The 16,668-nt window shown below is 51.3% G+C and overlaps 1 protein-coding gene across 1 annotated transcript in view; it reads left to right on the top strand.

The window, feature by feature from the left end:
- Positions 1-16,334, top strand: part of CD247 (CD247 molecule) — a 77,821-nt gene extending 61,487 nt beyond the window's left edge. The window contains exons 2-8 of the mRNA XM_028164052.2: positions 8,794-8,897; positions 10,068-10,124; positions 10,699-10,779; positions 11,370-11,402; positions 12,230-12,286; positions 13,813-13,854; positions 15,114-16,334. Of these exons, the coding sequence (XP_028019853.2) occupies positions 8,794-8,897; positions 10,068-10,124; positions 10,699-10,779; positions 11,370-11,402; positions 12,230-12,286; positions 13,813-13,854; positions 15,114-15,179 (440 nt within the window). The 3' untranslated portion in view covers positions 15,180-16,334. The remainder of the gene's footprint in view (positions 1-8,793; positions 8,898-10,067; positions 10,125-10,698; positions 10,780-11,369; positions 11,403-12,229; positions 12,287-13,812; positions 13,855-15,113) is intronic.
- Positions 16,335-16,668: the final 334 nt, after the last annotated feature.

Here is a 16,668-nt window from a genome sequence, read left to right as displayed (position 1 = left end):
GGCTTGGTGGTCATAAGTGTAATGAACAATGAGCGAGCAAAAGAATGAATGGATTTGCATCCATCCCTTCAGCAGAAATAAACCACTCTCTGCGTGGAAACCATAGCTTCGTTTATGGGACGAGGGCAGAAAAAGATAAAGTAACTACATTTGGGTGGATGAAGGCAAATCACGGAAGACCTCACAGAGCAGGTTGGCCCCCTGGGAGTGCAGCCTGGATCTTAGGCCCATCCTGCAGCTCACCTGTCTTGCATCTCCAGCCAACCCAAGGGCCCAAGGCAACTGTGAACCCAATTTATCCAATTGGCTTCAATTTTTTTCTTTTAAATTGTATTCATGTTTTTGAAATTACAAAAATAATGTGTATTTGTTGTAAAAAGAGAAAACCCTGCAATTACTCCTCATCTCATGAAGAGTAAAATCCACTGACCAAAGAGGTTCTAACTAATGCCCCCACCCTCTTGTCACCTTCTAACCTCATCTTCTAGCACTATCCCTCTTCCATGCCACACTGGCCACACCCACTTCCTTTCTGTTCAGACACACCAGGCTTGGGGTCACCACAGGACCTTTGCACCTGCTGTCCCTCTGCCAGGAGTGCCCTTCCTCCCCATACCCTCACAGCTGTGGTCTTCTAACCAGCTATGAAAAACAGGATCCATCTCTTCGACATTTTGTACTTTTATTTACCTGACCAGTAGAGAGATTGAGGTCTTTTTATATGCTTATAAGCAATTTATTTTTCCTCCTCTGAGAATTGCCTACTTTTATATCTTTAGCTGATTTTTCTCTTGGACCAGTTGTCTTAGCTTTCATTTTTCAAAGTATTACTGACTAAATTCTAAACCTATAAATAGCTTTAGGAATGAAGCGGTTCATCACAGAATTTTTTACAATGGTGAAAAATTGGAAACAAATGGCCACCCATTGGGGAATGGTTAAATAAATAGTGGAAGGATTATGATGCAACCTTTAAAAAGAATATTCAGTAAAACTATAACATGAAATATGAATATGAATATGTGAAATAACATGGAAATATAATTTTAAATTATAACGCTAACTGAAAAAATGTTTTTTTCAGGGAAAAAATTTTTATGTAGAATGATTACAATTTATAAAGAACAAACACTTTGGAAGGCAATCTGCCATCATGTTAATTGTAGCTGTGTTTGAATGTGGTATTACGGGTGATTTTGATTTTTTCTACTTTCCTGCACTTTTATAATGAGTCGATTTACTTGAAAATAAAAAGTGATCACAGAAAACATTTTTAAATTATTGCACAAACATAACAAATTTAATGGAAATAAAAATAGAGAAAGGGAGATATTTACTCATAGTCCTATTATCTCTATGAAATCAAACAGCTCCCTTTTTCCCCCATTCCCTTAGAATCCTTGTCTATGGGGACATAATTTGTAGATGATTGTGACCAGATGATTAGCTTTCCAATGAAACATGAATATTTGAAGTCCAACACTGAGGGGGGAGTTGAGGAGACTGGCAAATTAAAGTGATTAGCAATAAATTACATGGTACTGATAAATGACCTAGACTTGTTCTGCAGGTCAAGGTGATTAGGATGTCTCCAAGTGGGTCAGCGTCTCTGGGCATTGGCCAGTGTGGGTCCTGGCCTCACATTTGACAGCAGGTCGGCTGTACCTGTTAACCCCCTAGGCCTTTCAGCCCCTTGCCTCCTCCAAGAAGGAAGGTCATTTGTAAACTCAGGATGTCAACTACTAATACGGATCCTCTGAGAAGGAAGGTCTCCACAGCCTGGTGAGGATCACTTCTCCGCATCCCTGAAGACCAGTAAGTGGTCCAAGGGTATTACCAAATGGTGGTTAGGACTCTGGACCACATAGTGTCGGGATTATGGATTCAAACAGGCCTGGGTTCAACCCTGGCTCTAGAACTGATTAAACCTCTCCAAGTCTCAGACTTCCCAGCTGTAAAATCATAGTTGCTGTAAGGATCAAATCAGAAAACTCACACATGCTTCCTGGCACAAAATAAATCTTCAGCTAGTGGTTGTAACTATTACCCTGTGTGTCTAGCCTATATTTTTCCTGCTGCAGTGAAAGTTACTTGCTCAGTGAAAGAGAGCAACTCGCCAGGCCCTCCCCTGGGTGCCTGTGAGGCTGCGGTCGGCAGGCTGAGCATCACACCCAGCAGAGGTACCCCCTTTGCTCTGCTGCTGCCTTCCTGAAAACACATGACTTCCTGTTTTCTAAATTCTTAGCCTGCAATGTCATCACCGATTGTGTGTGAGTCTGGAGGTGGGGCTGGGCAGCAGCTGGACCCTGGGCTCAAGGTTGGAGATGCAAAAGGAGATCAGGAGTCTTGGAAGCTGCTCCTACCTGAATCATAGGCTATTTGTATTGATGCCATTAGCTCCTATGTAGTGAGAGCTTACCAGCCTGTCCCATTTACCTCACCCACCCTGGGAGGTAGCTATGATTATCCCGTGTTCACACAGCTAGTTAAGCAGCAGAGCCAGGTCTCAAGTTGTCTACTTTCAAAGGATTAACTCTTGCTGTGATGCTAAAGTGCTTCGTATGAAGGCAGAGACAAGCTGGTCATGGGTGGGATTTTAAAGGCCCTATAGACGTGGGAGAATCTGTGTTCTTTGCGCTTCTGGAGGCAGAACTAAGACCAAAGTTGTTTTTTAAAAGCTCCAAAAATTTGAGCTCTTCACCAGTAATTGATGGGTGGTGAGCTCCTGGTCACCTGAGCTATTCAAGCAGAGGCTGGAGGTATTAGAGAAGAAACTCCTACTAAAGGTAGGAAGCTCTCTGAATGAGAGAAACCCCAGACGCACCAGGGTAAAGTGGAGAGACTTTGCATCAGACGAAATTTGGGAACTTTCTAGCTGAGTGATCTTTCTGAGACTCATTTTCCTCCTCTGAATAGAACTGGCAGTCATTCTGCCCATATCATACAGAGTTGTTCTGGGGATTAAACCAGATAACATAAGGACAAAGAGTTCTCTAAACTGGACACAGTGCAAATGTAAGTTACCTCGTTATCATTTGGTGAAGCCAGGAGTTCTCAGGATATCCACACACTACTGAGCTCCTGTTTTATACCACGTACTTTACACATACGCATTGTCTGGTTTTATCCTCATATATCCTGAAAGGTGGGTCGTTCCATCTTGAGCTGGGGAAGCTGACCAGGTTCCGTCCCCAGCCTGGGCCTGATGGGGCCTGATGGGGTGGGAAGTCCTGGTCCACTCCTGCTGCTGCTTGTACCTTCAGAGCCTCTATCGTGGCAAAGAAGGTCACCTGAGACCCCTGGGCTCAGCACGTGCCACCAGGCAGGGCGCTTCTCCACACACTGTCACTCATTTCATCTGCATAACTATCCTGTGAAGTCAGTCTTATTAAAACCCCTTTTGCAGATGGAGGAATTGAAGCTCAGAGTGGTTAAGAAAGCTGTCCCAAACCACAAAGCCAGTAAGAAGCAGATTCAGAATTTAAATCTTAGCCTTTCTGGCTCTAAGGCTTGTGTTCTTTCCTCTTCTCAAGTGGCCTCATATGTGCTAGGTGAGAAGGGGAAATAAGCAAGTGAAACCAAAATGCATCATCTGTGCTTTCCAGGGCTTGTCGGGGAGGGAGACACGATGTGAAAAGTTCACAAACTGCTGTGACAGTGTCAAAAGCCAGCAAACAGTAAGGGCTGTGAATTCAGAGCTAGGCGAAAACTCTGTGTCCTACACTTAAAGGTGAGGTGCACCTAAGGCAGAAAGGTTAGACAAGTACCTGGAATTGAGAGACTCAGTAATCCCATCCGGCTCTGCTGCTAATCTGCAGGTGTCCTCAGGAGAGGTACTTTGTTCCTCTGGTCTCAGTTTATCAACCTGTGAATTGGACTCAGTAATAGCACCCTGCCTACCTTCTGGGCTCTCATGAGAATCAAACTTGATCAGGCACAGGAAGTCGTTTTAAAAGTACAGATTGGGGTTCAAATGAGAGGTATCCTTATTAGTTGGATGTGAGGGAGTTCAGCAGATGCCCTGCCCCTATAAAGGACTTGCTGGAGGGGGAGATGGGTACCAGTGTGTGTCTGCAGCTTCGGGCTACAGCAGGGCCAGGTTGATTAAGTCCTGTTCTCTCTGTTCGCAGAAGCTTACAGTCTGCCTGAGAGACAGAAAAACAACACAATTCTAATACATCTCACCCAGAGAAAGCAGACCCTGTAAGGGCAGGTGTCTCCTCCAGGCTGCCTTCTGGGGCCCCAGAATCTTCCTGTTAATGGTCAGTGCCATGAAACTTTCTGAACTCAGGGCTTTTATGAAGATGACAAAAGGGTATATAGAGATGGCTGGGCTCACTCTCACTAATAAGACTCGTAACATTTTTAGATGCAATGAAGGTATGGACAGATACGCTGTGATCTGACTCCAGTTTCCCCTGGAGTCTCACAGGGCGTGTTCCAGGCATCCTGTGTCAACCAAAAAATAATGCAGGAGGCTGCAAATAAGGAAAGAGTTTATTTGGGGTCTTAAGCACTGTAATTCAGGAGACACAGATTCGGGTAACCCTGAAAGAGTGTTCAGAGGAAGAGAAAGCATCAGGGACTTATAAAGACGAAAATCCACCAGGCCGTTAAGAGTTGCCTGGAGAGAACTGTGATTGATTCTGACATGAGTTGGAAACTATTTGTCCTTAAGGAATCTCAAGTTGTTCTAGAGTGCGGGTCCCATAAGTAGATAGACTGTCATGTGTTATTTTAGGGTGAGGGTCCAAAAAGTATCTTGAGTTTCTGGCAGGTGTTCTGGATGACATCATCAGGTCAAAAGGTCAGATTCCATCCAGGCTGAGACATGCATAAGTCACACTTTCTTAATGGTCTCCTGGCTCCATTTTAGAGAGCTCTCTTAGCAATGCTGACACAATTTTGATTTTCCTTTCACACCTGCTACCTGGCAGGAAGGCTCCAGCTTATCATGCTGTCGGCCCACTTCACCAGTGCCTACTTGGTGGATGACAGTGTGATGACAGGGGGGCTGGGAAACACCTGGAATCCGGGTTCCCGGTTCAGCCAGGCCCTGGCCAGCCGGAGCGGCACCAAGTTTGTGGTGGGGATTGCAGTGAGCATGCTGGCAGGCAATCTCCTGGCTATGAGCAAACACAAGCTGCAGGCTGGGTCCCCTTTTGTCCCCAGTGTTCTAATCTCAGATCCACTGCGGGAAGTACCTGAGTATGCAGGGCCAGCTCTTCTGAAGCTCCAGCCTGCTTTTCCTCCAGGTGACATTAGGGTCGTGCTTTGCCCTGGAGTAACTGGAATCACCTCTAAATCGCCTCTGTCTCAGCCTGGCCACCTGGAGTGAGGCCTGATCCTGGAGCACCTGTAAGACCACTCGTGTCCCTAGTCCTACCTAGTTTAAAAGTTCTTGATATGATTTGACCCTTTCTTCCTCAAATAAATGTATTGGTGGTGATTTGGAAAAAAAAATCATGGTGATAACAATGGCTGATGTATGGAGCACTTATTACATGCCAGGTCCTGCACCCCGTGATAATCATCTTAATTAAGCCTCACCATCACCTAATGAGACAGGTAATATTACTATCCCCATTTTACAGATGAGGAAACCGAGACTTAGAGAAGTTCAATAATACACAGTTCAGAAGTACACAAAAATTACAGTGCATGTGAAAGACTGAGTCTTTAATTTTGTTCTTTGTCTCAGTTTGGCGTGGAATTTATACTTGTTATAGGGTATGGCTGTATCACTATGGAAGGCTGCACCCGAGTGATGCTGCAGCTCTGAATCTCAACCCTGCTGTGCACTGGCCTGTGCTCATGCCCAGGCTCTACCCCAGACCAATTAAATGAGAACCTGGGGGCATAAGGGAGTGGGCTAATTCTAATATGCAGCCAGGATTGAGAGCAAGAATGCTCAATCAGTATCTGGGTACTTGTTCAAATGCTGGGATTCTCTGGGGTGCTGTGGACTTGGGACAGAGGATGGGAAGCGTGAAGTAAAACAGCTTCTCCACTTGTCTAGGAAAACAGCCACCATATAACCCCATTAAATACCTCTCTTTGGGACGGAATGTGGTGGGGATAGAAACAGCATGACAAATGGCTCATGGAAGGAGGCGAACAGGTCTCTGCCTTGGGGATGGTGGGGGGCTGGGAAGAAGCTGGAACCGGGAGTGTCTATGGCTCCTGCCTTTGAGTTGTCATCTTGGAAAGCTGTCTGCTGTTCAAGGGAAGCCCCTCCACCCTGGGTGTGGCCTCATGAGCTAAACCATAAGCTCCATGAGAGCGGGGACTCAGAAGACCCTACCCAAATGCTAGACATCATTAGCCTTATGGAAGAAATTGACAAAAACACCTACCAATACATTCTCTCATTTGATTCTCACCACACCCTTAAGATAGACATGATTATCCACCATTTTACAGATGGTGAAACTGAGGCCCAGAGAGGCAAGGGGACTGGCCCAAGACCACACAGCTACTTAGTGGCAGGGGAAGGGCTAGAACACATCTGATACCCAATCCAGGGCTCTTTCTATTTCAGTATCCCCTGACATCAAGCAAAGGGCCAATAAACATTTAATTAGTCACGTAATTGAATTAGGTCCTGGGTCCCTTCAGGGAGCTTTCTGGACGATCACTGCCTTCCTCAGTCCCATTCCTCCCTGCACGGGCACAGCTGGACTAGGCAGAGGGGAGCTTCCTACCCTGGGAAGCGTGTGGCTATTAATACCCTTTCCTCGACCAAACCACACACAGCACACTTGTCTTTGGTCATAAAATCATGCTGCTCTTTAAAAAGGAAGAAAAAAAGGAAACCTTTTTCTATTACTTATCTCTGGGGAGGCGCCCAATCCCCTCCCCCACTGCACTGGCTCTGCACAACACCAAGAAATATTTCTTCTTATTTGCTATAAATTTACTGTCCGGTAATTTTTCTGTTCTCATTTTATGTGACAGGCAACTGAGCGATTGTCTCCCAACCCTTTTTCTGAATCTCAACCACCCCCATAAATTGCCTCTGTCACCTCCTCTCCAGTCCTAAAAGGAAAAAAATTCACCCCAGCTTTGGTGGCCTTTGCTGGGGGCTGGCTTGTCTCCTTGAGGACTTCGGACACCCACCTTTGGTCAGTAGGGGCTTCCGGCACTGCCTCAGGGCCAGAAGGCAGGCCAACCTCGTGTAGGGGGCCTGGCATCTTCCCTGAAAATTCCATATATCTAATGAAAGTCTACCCTGTGCTCTGTGCTCTGATGCTGGGGGTGAAGGAAGAGGCAAGCATGAAGAAGATGCAGCCATTGTGCTCCAGCACTTACTCCAGCCTAGATGGAGGGGAATTTCATAACCCAACACACTATGTCTGTAGAGGGCTCTGTGGGATGCAGGCCCCTGCAATCCATCAGCACACTGAATTCTCACTAGGGGCTGTGATGGCGGAACCTGAGTCCCATTCCAGCAGCTGAGTGGAGCGGGTGGTGCTAGCAATGGTAGGCGGGGCAGAGGAACCAGCCCCAGCAAAGGCAGGCGGGTAGAGCAGGAGGGCCAGTGTGGGGAGAAGGCGTGCTGGGGCCTGGACCTGGGCTGCTAAGTCAGGGCTGGACTTTGCTCAGAAAGACTGGCTCGTGGATGGTTTCTGAGAAGGGGCTATGGGAAGTTTACAAAGAGATCAGCTGCCCAGCGCCAGGAGGGCCCCTGAGTTAGGGAAGGAGTCAAAGGTTTGAGGACAGAGGGAGTCACGAGGTGGAGGTGGGGACTCTGGAGCAGCCTTGAATCACCTGCTCCCAGCGCTTGTGGCAGAAGCCGGTGGGGGAAAGGAGGGGAGACATGCTGCCTGGGCTGTCCTGGGCTGCTTCTCATTTGCTGTGTGCGTGCTCCTGGCGAAACCTGAGCTTCTCTGTGCCTCCGTGTCTGTGTGGAGCTGTTGGGAGGACCTGACAAGTTATTACATCAAAGCGGTGTCCGGCACCGAGTAAACACTAAAGAAATGTTACAGTTTTCACCCTGGTCAACAGAAGAGGCAGCTGAAATAGGGTAAATAACCTGCCCCAAGTCACAAAACTAGTAAGGATAAGACCTTGTTCCGGTGCACGTTATCCGTTCCCGTAGCCACGACGTAGTCCTGCAGGCGGCCATGGGAGGGCGCCCCGGGCCCGGGAGAGACTGTGGCCGCGGGACCGCTGCTTCTCTGATACCAGGCAGGGGTGGAGTGAGACGCCTACTACGCCCCGTTTTACACCTGATTTGTGCACACATACCTGGTAGGAAGAACAGTCTAGAGTAAAATCCGTGTAGTGAGCTTTCAAGTAGAAATGCTAACTTTTATTTAACCAGAATATTTACTGTATCTCTTTCCCCAACTCCATTGTACTCCAGTTTGCATAGGGCAGTTTGACCGAGGTTGTTATGGCAGTAGGGATTAGGGGCCCCTTGGTAATTTGGGGTGGCTTCCGGAATGCGTGGTTCAGATGGGGCTCACACCCAGCTGGGCTCCCGTGCCGTGAGGCAGCCGCCCTGTGCACAGTGGACAATTTCACCTTCCATTCACCTTCCTGCCTTCCAGGCTTTGTGGCCCTACTGGGTGCCATGTCCACTGTTGGGGCAGGTTAGGTTTTCCCAGGGGCTGGTCCAAGGTGGGGAGAGAGGTTGTGCAGGTGGGGTATGCAGAATGGACCCAGCACCCTGTCGTGATTTCCTTGACCCTTCAGGGGACCACCACCACCCCCCCCCCCCCCACCGGGGATTGTGAGGGCGTGTTCCGTCACCTGAGCCTGGCTGACCAATCTCATCTCTCGATACAGCGGCACAGAGCTTCGGCCTGCTCGATCCTAAACTATGCTACCTGTTGGATGGGATCCTCTTCATCTATGGTGTCATTGTCACTGCCCTGTTCCTGAGAGCGAAGGTGGGTACCACTGGGCTCTGGGGGGAGGGCATGGGCTCCCCAGCTCGGTGGATGTGCAGAGGGCCTTGGTGTTGGAAAGTCTCAAGCGTGGGTGGTACCTGAGTCTTGGTGTACATGGGCAAAGCAGGGACCAGACAAGTGTGCCCACTGTGGGGGGGTGGGGAAGGGGGAGATGTCTGGCTGAGTGGGACAGTGAGCCTAGTGCTGGCCCCTTAGTGAGGAGACATACAGATGTGGGAACATCAAAGCGTCCCAGGGCAGGGTTTCTGCTGGCAGGAAAGGGGTTATGCTTCAGGCAGTGAAGAGCAGTGGGGTGGGGGTCTTTTTCCAGATTCTGCTGTCCAACTTCTGACCCAGGCTCGGCCAGCCTTTTCTCTTCAAACCTGTTTGCTTATCAGTACGAGGGAGGGTTGGCCCAGAGCGTGGGGTTTTCACCTAGTGCCCTGCAGACCCTGCATTTCTTGGAGGGGCTGGGACTGGGGGTGGCCATGGCTGGGCAGAGGGTGGAAGGACTTCCGGATAGGAGGCCTCAGTCGTTATGACTTCCGTGCCTCAACCCATTTCTCTTTTGGATTTTGGACTTTGGCAAAAGATTTTATTATAAGAAACAGTGTCTTATAGATTTTAAGTTTGAGCAACGCTGCCCTAAATGATCTCTCAGGTGGTTCCCAATGCTCTGAATCTGCGAAACCGTGCAGTTTCAGCTGAGGGGCATGAACTGAAAACAGATCGAGGCCATGCGCCCGGGGCAGCTCCTCAGGACACAGTGCCACACGGAAAGCACCCTGCTGCAGAGGTCAAGATAGGAGGTGGGACCTTGCGCAGCTCCCATCCTCCTCGAGGTGTGCTCCGAGCCCCTGGGAGGAAGGGGCCTGGAGAACCTCCCGGAACCCAGGGGGCGCGGCCCGCGAGCCCGGCGCTTCTGCGCACGCGCGAGGGCGCGGGCCAGGGACCGGAAGCTGCGGCCAGTGCCGCGGGCCTCTGCGGTGGCTGCGCTTGACCTCTGGGAGGTGTAAGGACAGTTGAGCTCAGAAAAGAAGCTGCAGCGCCACCGGCTCCCGCAAGGGCCCAGCCCCGCCGCAGGCAGGGCGCGCGCCGTTGGCCGTCGCGGAGCGGAGCGAGGCTGCCTGCGCAGAGAGTAACGCGCTTTCTCTCCTCTTCTCCGTCCAGTTCAGCAGGAGTGCCGACGTCCCCGCCTACCAGCAGGGCCAGAACCAGGTCTATAATGTAAGTCCGCCTCTCCCGTAGAGCCCGGTCTGGAGAAAGTGCGGTCCTCTGCTGGGACGTGGGGAAAACAGCGGCCGGGGCTCGGTTGTAGGTCTGGTCCGCGGCTGTCAGCCCTGCAAGTTGTTTTAACCTCCCTGGGGCTCAGTTTCCTCACCCCGGAAACGGGGATAGTCATGGTGCCTGCCTCGGGGGGGGGGGGTTCTCTGAGGATGCGGCGGCTAGCGGTGTGATGCACGGCAAGCGCCTGCTTCGTGTAGTGTCTGCTCCTAGCGGGCCCCCGCCTGGCGGCGGTTTCACAGGCTGGAGGGGTGGGGTGGAGGAGGAGAGTATAGAATCTTCCCTTTGGTGGAGAAGCGACTTCACGCTCTCCGTGCAATGGGACTTTGAATCGATGATCCACCCCGGCCGCCATGGTAATAAGTTCTTTGAGATGTTCTCCGAGATGACGGTAGCCGATGGAGCTCCCAGTCCGTGCTCCTTTGTGAGCCCCCACCCACAAGGAACTCCCAGTCCTACTGGCCCCATCCTCCTGAGCTTCTCTTTCCGGTCTCTGACGCTTTTCTCTCTGTTTCAGGAACTTAATTTAGGACGAAGAGAGGAGTATGACGTCTTGGATAGGAGAGGGGGCCTGGACCCTGAGATGGGGGGGAAACCGGTAGGGCCTTGCTGTTTCTGCGTGTGTGTGAGTGTGTGTGTGTGAGTGTGTGTGAGGGCTCAGCTGGGCAGTGAAGAGAGGGGTCCTCAATGCCAGCACACTCTGCCACTACGCTGGACCCTGACGTGCGAGAGGCCTGGCCATGCAGACAGATGGGGGTCCCGTTTGCCGCTGCCCCTCTCCTCCTTCGCCCTTGGCTCCCTCCTGCATCACAAGGGGCCTCACACACATTAATGCGGCAACCAGGCCCTTATGCCGGGCTCCCAGCAACTCTGTCCTTTTCGGCTGTAGACTCCACACCCTGTGGGGAGGGGAGCGGCTGGAGGAGGCCCGAGTGGGGTCTTCTTAAGAGCAGAGCTCAGCCTGGGTGTGAGACAGCGTGTCCGTGTGCATGAGGGAATCTGAGGTGTGGTATTGCCGTGAGGGCCTGTGAGTGGCGGAGCACAGCTGCAGGAGCACGGGGAGGGCACAGGCGGATGGCAGAGCCCACAGAGGGTGTGGGGAAGGGGCCTGGGGAGGGCGCTGAAACTCCCCTGGCCTGGATCCCTGTTTCTCCATCTCTAACTTCTTCCCCTCGTCTCTCCCGGCAGAGGAAGAAGAACCCCCATGAAGTCGTGTACAATGTGAGTAGAGGACGTGGCACAGTTTTCATTGGGAAGTTGGAGGGTAGGGCTGGAGGAGGGCTCCGGATGAAGGGTTTGCTCCCTACTCCGTGGTCTTTGCCTGACTTGACCTTCGCTGCCCTGGCCAAATGGTGCCTCACCTGCTTGCTGCCTGCAGTGGCTGCTCGTAGGAAGGCCCCTTGGCTTGCCTTCCTTCCTTCAGCCCCTAAGCCTGCTGCGGGAGTTCCCGGATCAGCCTGGTGGGGAACTGGGGGGACAGCGAGGTCAAGCTGGGCAAGCCCTTCTGAGGGGCTGCTGTTCCTAGGGGCCGGAGGAGTGTCCTGTGTGTGGCCTCTTGTTGAAAACTTCACCATCCTGGGTGTTGATCTGGGTCTGCCACACAGGGGACCATTGCAGAGGGTGAGCTACTGCAAAGAGAGCTACTCTCCCTCCCTCCTGCAGTTGGCTCACGCACAGCCCACGGTGTTGGCTGTGTGAAGAGACAACTTGCTCAGATAAATGCATCTGGGGGCTCTGGGGTGAGCCCTTGCATTGTCCAGCATGCGTGTCCTTTGGCTAGGACTCCACATCTTATCTTTCTGAACCTCACCTGAGCTTCTGAGCTCAGTGCAAAGGGCTGGCAGCTCAGAGAAGATTCCAGAGGGCTGAGGAAGGGGGGGGGGGCTTGGAGCTGGTTATTGGCAGAAATGTTTGAATCTCTGGAGCCTTGAATGTGGAACCCCCCCCCCCCACCAACTGGGGAATCCAGAGGTTTCCTTTTGTAGGGGAGCCCACTGTTTTCTACATCAGTTGGTAAGACCAGTGTCTCACGCCCTCTTCTTCTCCAGGAGCTGCGAAAAGACAAGTTGGCGGAGGCCTACAGTGAGCTCGGGATGAAGGGCGAGGTGAGCGTTGCTCTTTCTTCACTCCCCAGGATTGGGTGGTATGGGGCATGCTCCAAAGAGTCCCATCCCTTCCTCCCGTCACCTGCAAAAGCCCACGTGGTGGCTGCCAGAGGCAAAGGTTAATCCAGCTGTCATCCATTTGATAGTATATTAGGTACTCAGAAAGTGCTGATACCCTTTTAGGATTAAAAACCAAGTTAAATACTAAGACGGTCCATGCTTTGCAAAAACAGGCCAAGTCTGTCAACGTTAATAATAATTATCAAGTCAATAATGTGTGCCAGTGTATGTTCAGCACTTAGGATGGTGGGGCCCCTTGTTCACAAATGATTCAGAATTTCCAAAAGTGAGAGCAGAGCTTTGAATCCTTCTAAGTTTGATCTCCATGTGACTGCATAGGTGGCATGCCCACACAGCTGGCCTGGCCAATGCTTTACCAGGTAGATAGTCTCATTTAATTCTCACAATAACCCAATGGGAAATGTGTACCCGCCAGGCACAGGAGGTCCAATAACTTACCCAAGGTCACGTAGCTGGTGATCAGGGAGCCAGAATTTGAACGGACTCTACAGCCCAAGCTTGTACCCACGACCTGGTTGCCTTTCCCAGTGAGCATTGATGATTAGCCAAGAATTTTCTTAAAGATTTGTTTTATTGAAGTATAGCTGATTTACAGTGTGTTAATTTTTTACTCTATAGCAAAGTGATTCATTTATACATATATGTCTATACTCTTTTTCATCTTCTTTTCCATTATGGTTTATCACAGGAGATTGAATACAGTTCCCTGTGCTATGCAGTAGGACCTTGCTGTTTATCCATCCTACATATAATAGTTTATATCTGCTAATCCCAAACTCTCAGTCCTTTCCTCCCCCACCCCCTCCCCCTTGGCAACAACAAGCCTGTTGTTCTCCACGTCTGTGAGTCTGTTTCTGTTTTGTAAATAAGTTCATTTGTATAGTTTTTTTAGATTCCATATATAAGTAATATCATATGGTATTTGTCTTTCTTTGCCTGGCTTGCTTCCATGTCTTGGCTATTGTAAATAGTGCTGCAGTGAACATCGGGGTGCATGTATCTTTTTGAATTATAGTTTTCTCCAGATATATGCCCAGGAGTGGGATTGCAGGATCATATGGTAACCCTGTTTTTAGTTTTTTGAGGAACCTCCATACTGTTTTTCCTAGTTAGCCAAGAATTTTGAGAGCTGCAGGGAGCCCTGTTTATTCCAAGCAGTGGCAGCGTGGCCAGCTCCAGTGCGGCCCAGATCCAAGAATCTGATGCCTAAGAGGGTCTGAGTCAGGCACAGCAAACCTGGGCCCCATCAAAGCCAGGCCTCAGCTTACTCTGCGGAGGCCGAGGTCTGACCGGTGACCTTGAGGACCCTTCTCTCCCGGGGCAGGGGTGCTGACTGGGAGACAGTCACCTCTGACTCTCTGGGGGCCCTTTGAGTAGGACTCTTGAGCAGGAAGCCTGCTGCTGACTCTCTGACTTGCTAGCCTTTTCTCGTCTCACTCCCACAGAACCAGCGGCGAAGAGGCAAGGGACATGATGGCCTTTACCAGGTGAGTGCTGCTGGCCCTTCTTCCCAGGGTGGCACCATCTAACCGGAGCCAAGGTCAGGCTCCCTTGTTTTGCTTGTTGGCAGTGCCAGCTCTTGTCAACAGCTGGGCTGGGCAAGCCCAGGGCACCCATTCGGGCCTGTGGCGACTCTTCTGCTAGTCAGCCCCTGGGGCAGGGCTGGAATTCAGCCATTCAAGCACATGACTTGGTTCTAGTCAGGAGGCCGTGGGAGCCCCGGAGGGGAACTGGGCACAGCAGACAAGCGGCAGCTGCCAAGAGGCTGTGTGGTCTTGAGCAAAGGGCAGATGCAGGCAAAGGACACCACACAAGCCACTTCCTGCCTCTTTCGCCGCTGCTCTGGGCCCTTGCAGAAACCTTGCTCTGCCTCATATCCTCACACCTAATAGGATGGGAAGATGGGTGAGAAGATTGAAGTAGACAAATTAAGAAAAGTAACTTTAAAAAGAAAATGTTATTGTAGTCAGGTGCCTAGTTTTTGCAAATCAGGGTGAATAATTATGCAAACTAAGCACAGCCAACCTACTTCTCTAAAATATAATCCCCAGTGGGTTCTTACTTGGTTCTTTCTGCCTCACTGGGGCTGTTCACAGCTTGCTTGATTGACTCCAAAGTTTCAGGCTACCTGGCTTCCCTGAGTTCAGAGTGATGTTAAAAGGGCCCCCAAATTTTACTGCGTGTGACTGCTGTTGATCCGTCTCCTGGACCAGAGAGGGAGACGTTCCAGTGAGATTGGGACCAGCCTGCCTGTTCCCTGACAACATAACTGTAGTAGCATGGCCTGGGAAGGAGGCTCGTGAGGGCGGAGGCCAACGAGCCACTCTCTCCCCCATGACAAGTCCCGGCTTCCTGGAGTCCCTGGTATCAGGGATGGTAGGTTGTCTGGAGCAGGTCTGGGGTCTCCCCGCTGATTTCCAGCTCAGTGTTCCAGCTGGGTGACTCTCCTTCCTCTGTGGTCTGACAGGCAACTTTGGAGGGCACAGTACTTGGGAAGCCGGGAGAAGGTGAGAATTTAGCTGGGAAGGAATTGCACCAAGGCCATTCCCAGTGGGACACAGGACCATCTCTGCTGCAGCTGCATGGGCCAAGGCCCCACCTGTGGCATGAGGGGACAGTTCCTGGGCCTCTGAGCTGGGCGGGAGATCACAGGCCAGGCTGCAGCAGACACCTGTTGGCCTCCAGGTAGGCTCATGCCCACACAGGGCTCCTGACCCCCTCTTCTTTTCTGATTTGCTTTCCCCAGGGGCTCAGCACGGCCACCAAGGACACCTATGCTGCCCTCCGCATGCAGGACCTGCCCCCTCGCTAACAGCACCTGGAATTTCACCACTCACAGGCCAGACCTGCAGATGCCCAGATGGTTAAAGACACAGGATAAAGTATTTACAACCCAGTTCACTCATATTTCTCCACCACCCAAGTATTCTTCTTTATGACCGGGATGCTTCAAGTTGTAACGTGCGGTCATATCCAATTCCAAACTGTCACACAGAATTTCTTCCCTGGACGCCGGGAGGGAGCGCGTCCCCTGGGCCCTGTCCTTGAGGAGCCTGCTGGGGGTGCAGCATGGTCCGGGGTTTTCTGTTTGCTGGAGGCTGCGGGCAGGCCCTGTTCCCAGTGGCTCTGGGCTCTTACCTGGGAGACGGGCACCCTCCTTCTCAAACACAGCCGAGGAGTTCAGGCCGTGTTCTGTAAAGTCCCCAGAGAAACCACAGATGTTAGCGCGTGTCCTGATGGTCTGTATTGTTCTGTCAGTACCTGAGTGGCTTCGCTCCTGCTGTAAACTTGGCTTCTGTTGTCAGCGTAGCCCGTCATTCCACGGTAACTGGTGATGGGCTGGGGAGGCTGTGCTGCCTCCCTGTGAAGGGTGAGGGCACAGGGGAAGGGGGGGGGGTAGGTGGCAGCTGGTGGTGGCTGAAGAAGGGAAGCAGTGGTGGATCAGGGATGGGAGAAGGGGAGCCAGAGGCCTGGGGGCGCAGGAAGGGGCCCTCCTGCAATCAAGCATACATTCCCCGTGATAGAACTTGAGTGCCAGGCCCTGTGGGGACCAGGAACTGAAGAAGCCCAGCCTCGCCCTCCCGGAGCCCACACTCTCACAGGGAAGCGAGCTGTGAAGAGTCCGGTGTGACAGAACACAGCAGCGTCATCGCTGACTATGAACGAGGTGAGGGGGCAGCGAGACCACCTTCTTTGCAGGCACTTGGGCACCTCACACTGAGTGAAAGACACACCCGTATTGGGAAAGGCCTCAAAAGAAGACTCCGCACCACTCAGACCTAGAAAGATCCCAAAGGACAATGGCACGGTGGGAAAAGCCTCAGCTGACTTAACTGGAACAGGGCTGTGTGATAAAAGGGCACGCGGCTATGGATGGAAAACCCTCTTTTCTCTGCTCGGTCTTAATTTATACTGGTTTGCTAGAGCCTTACTTTTTTGCATAATAAATGCTTCAGTGAAAATGCTGCTTTACCGTAAGCTTTATTTCGGCAGTCAAGCCTGTAATGGTCATTTAGTCATGAGGAGATCAGCCTGCTGCTAGGAGAGAACAGGATGGCTCCTTGGAAAATGCAGGAGAGCCGGGTGCATACAGTGGCCCAAACAGGGGCTGTGCTTGGGGCAACATGGTGTCTGGATACGCCAGGAGTCCTTATGCAGGAACCAGGAGAAGGTGATGGGGAGCTCCCCGGGTGCAGGGCTCACAGCATTGAGCTAGCTTGTAGCGTGCAGGAAAGAGCAGGAGAGAGGCCACCTGAGCATTAGGGCATCAGGACGAGGGATCATCGTTGTCAGAGGGTGTC

The sequence above is a fragment of the Balaenoptera acutorostrata genome, chromosome 1 (genome assembly GCF_949987535.1).
Source record: "Balaenoptera acutorostrata chromosome 1, mBalAcu1.1, whole genome shotgun sequence".
NCBI lineage: Eukaryota > Metazoa > Chordata > Mammalia > Artiodactyla > Balaenopteridae > Balaenoptera > Balaenoptera acutorostrata.
Note: the sequence above shows the minus strand (reverse complement) of the source record. Positions and strands in the feature narration are given on the sequence as shown.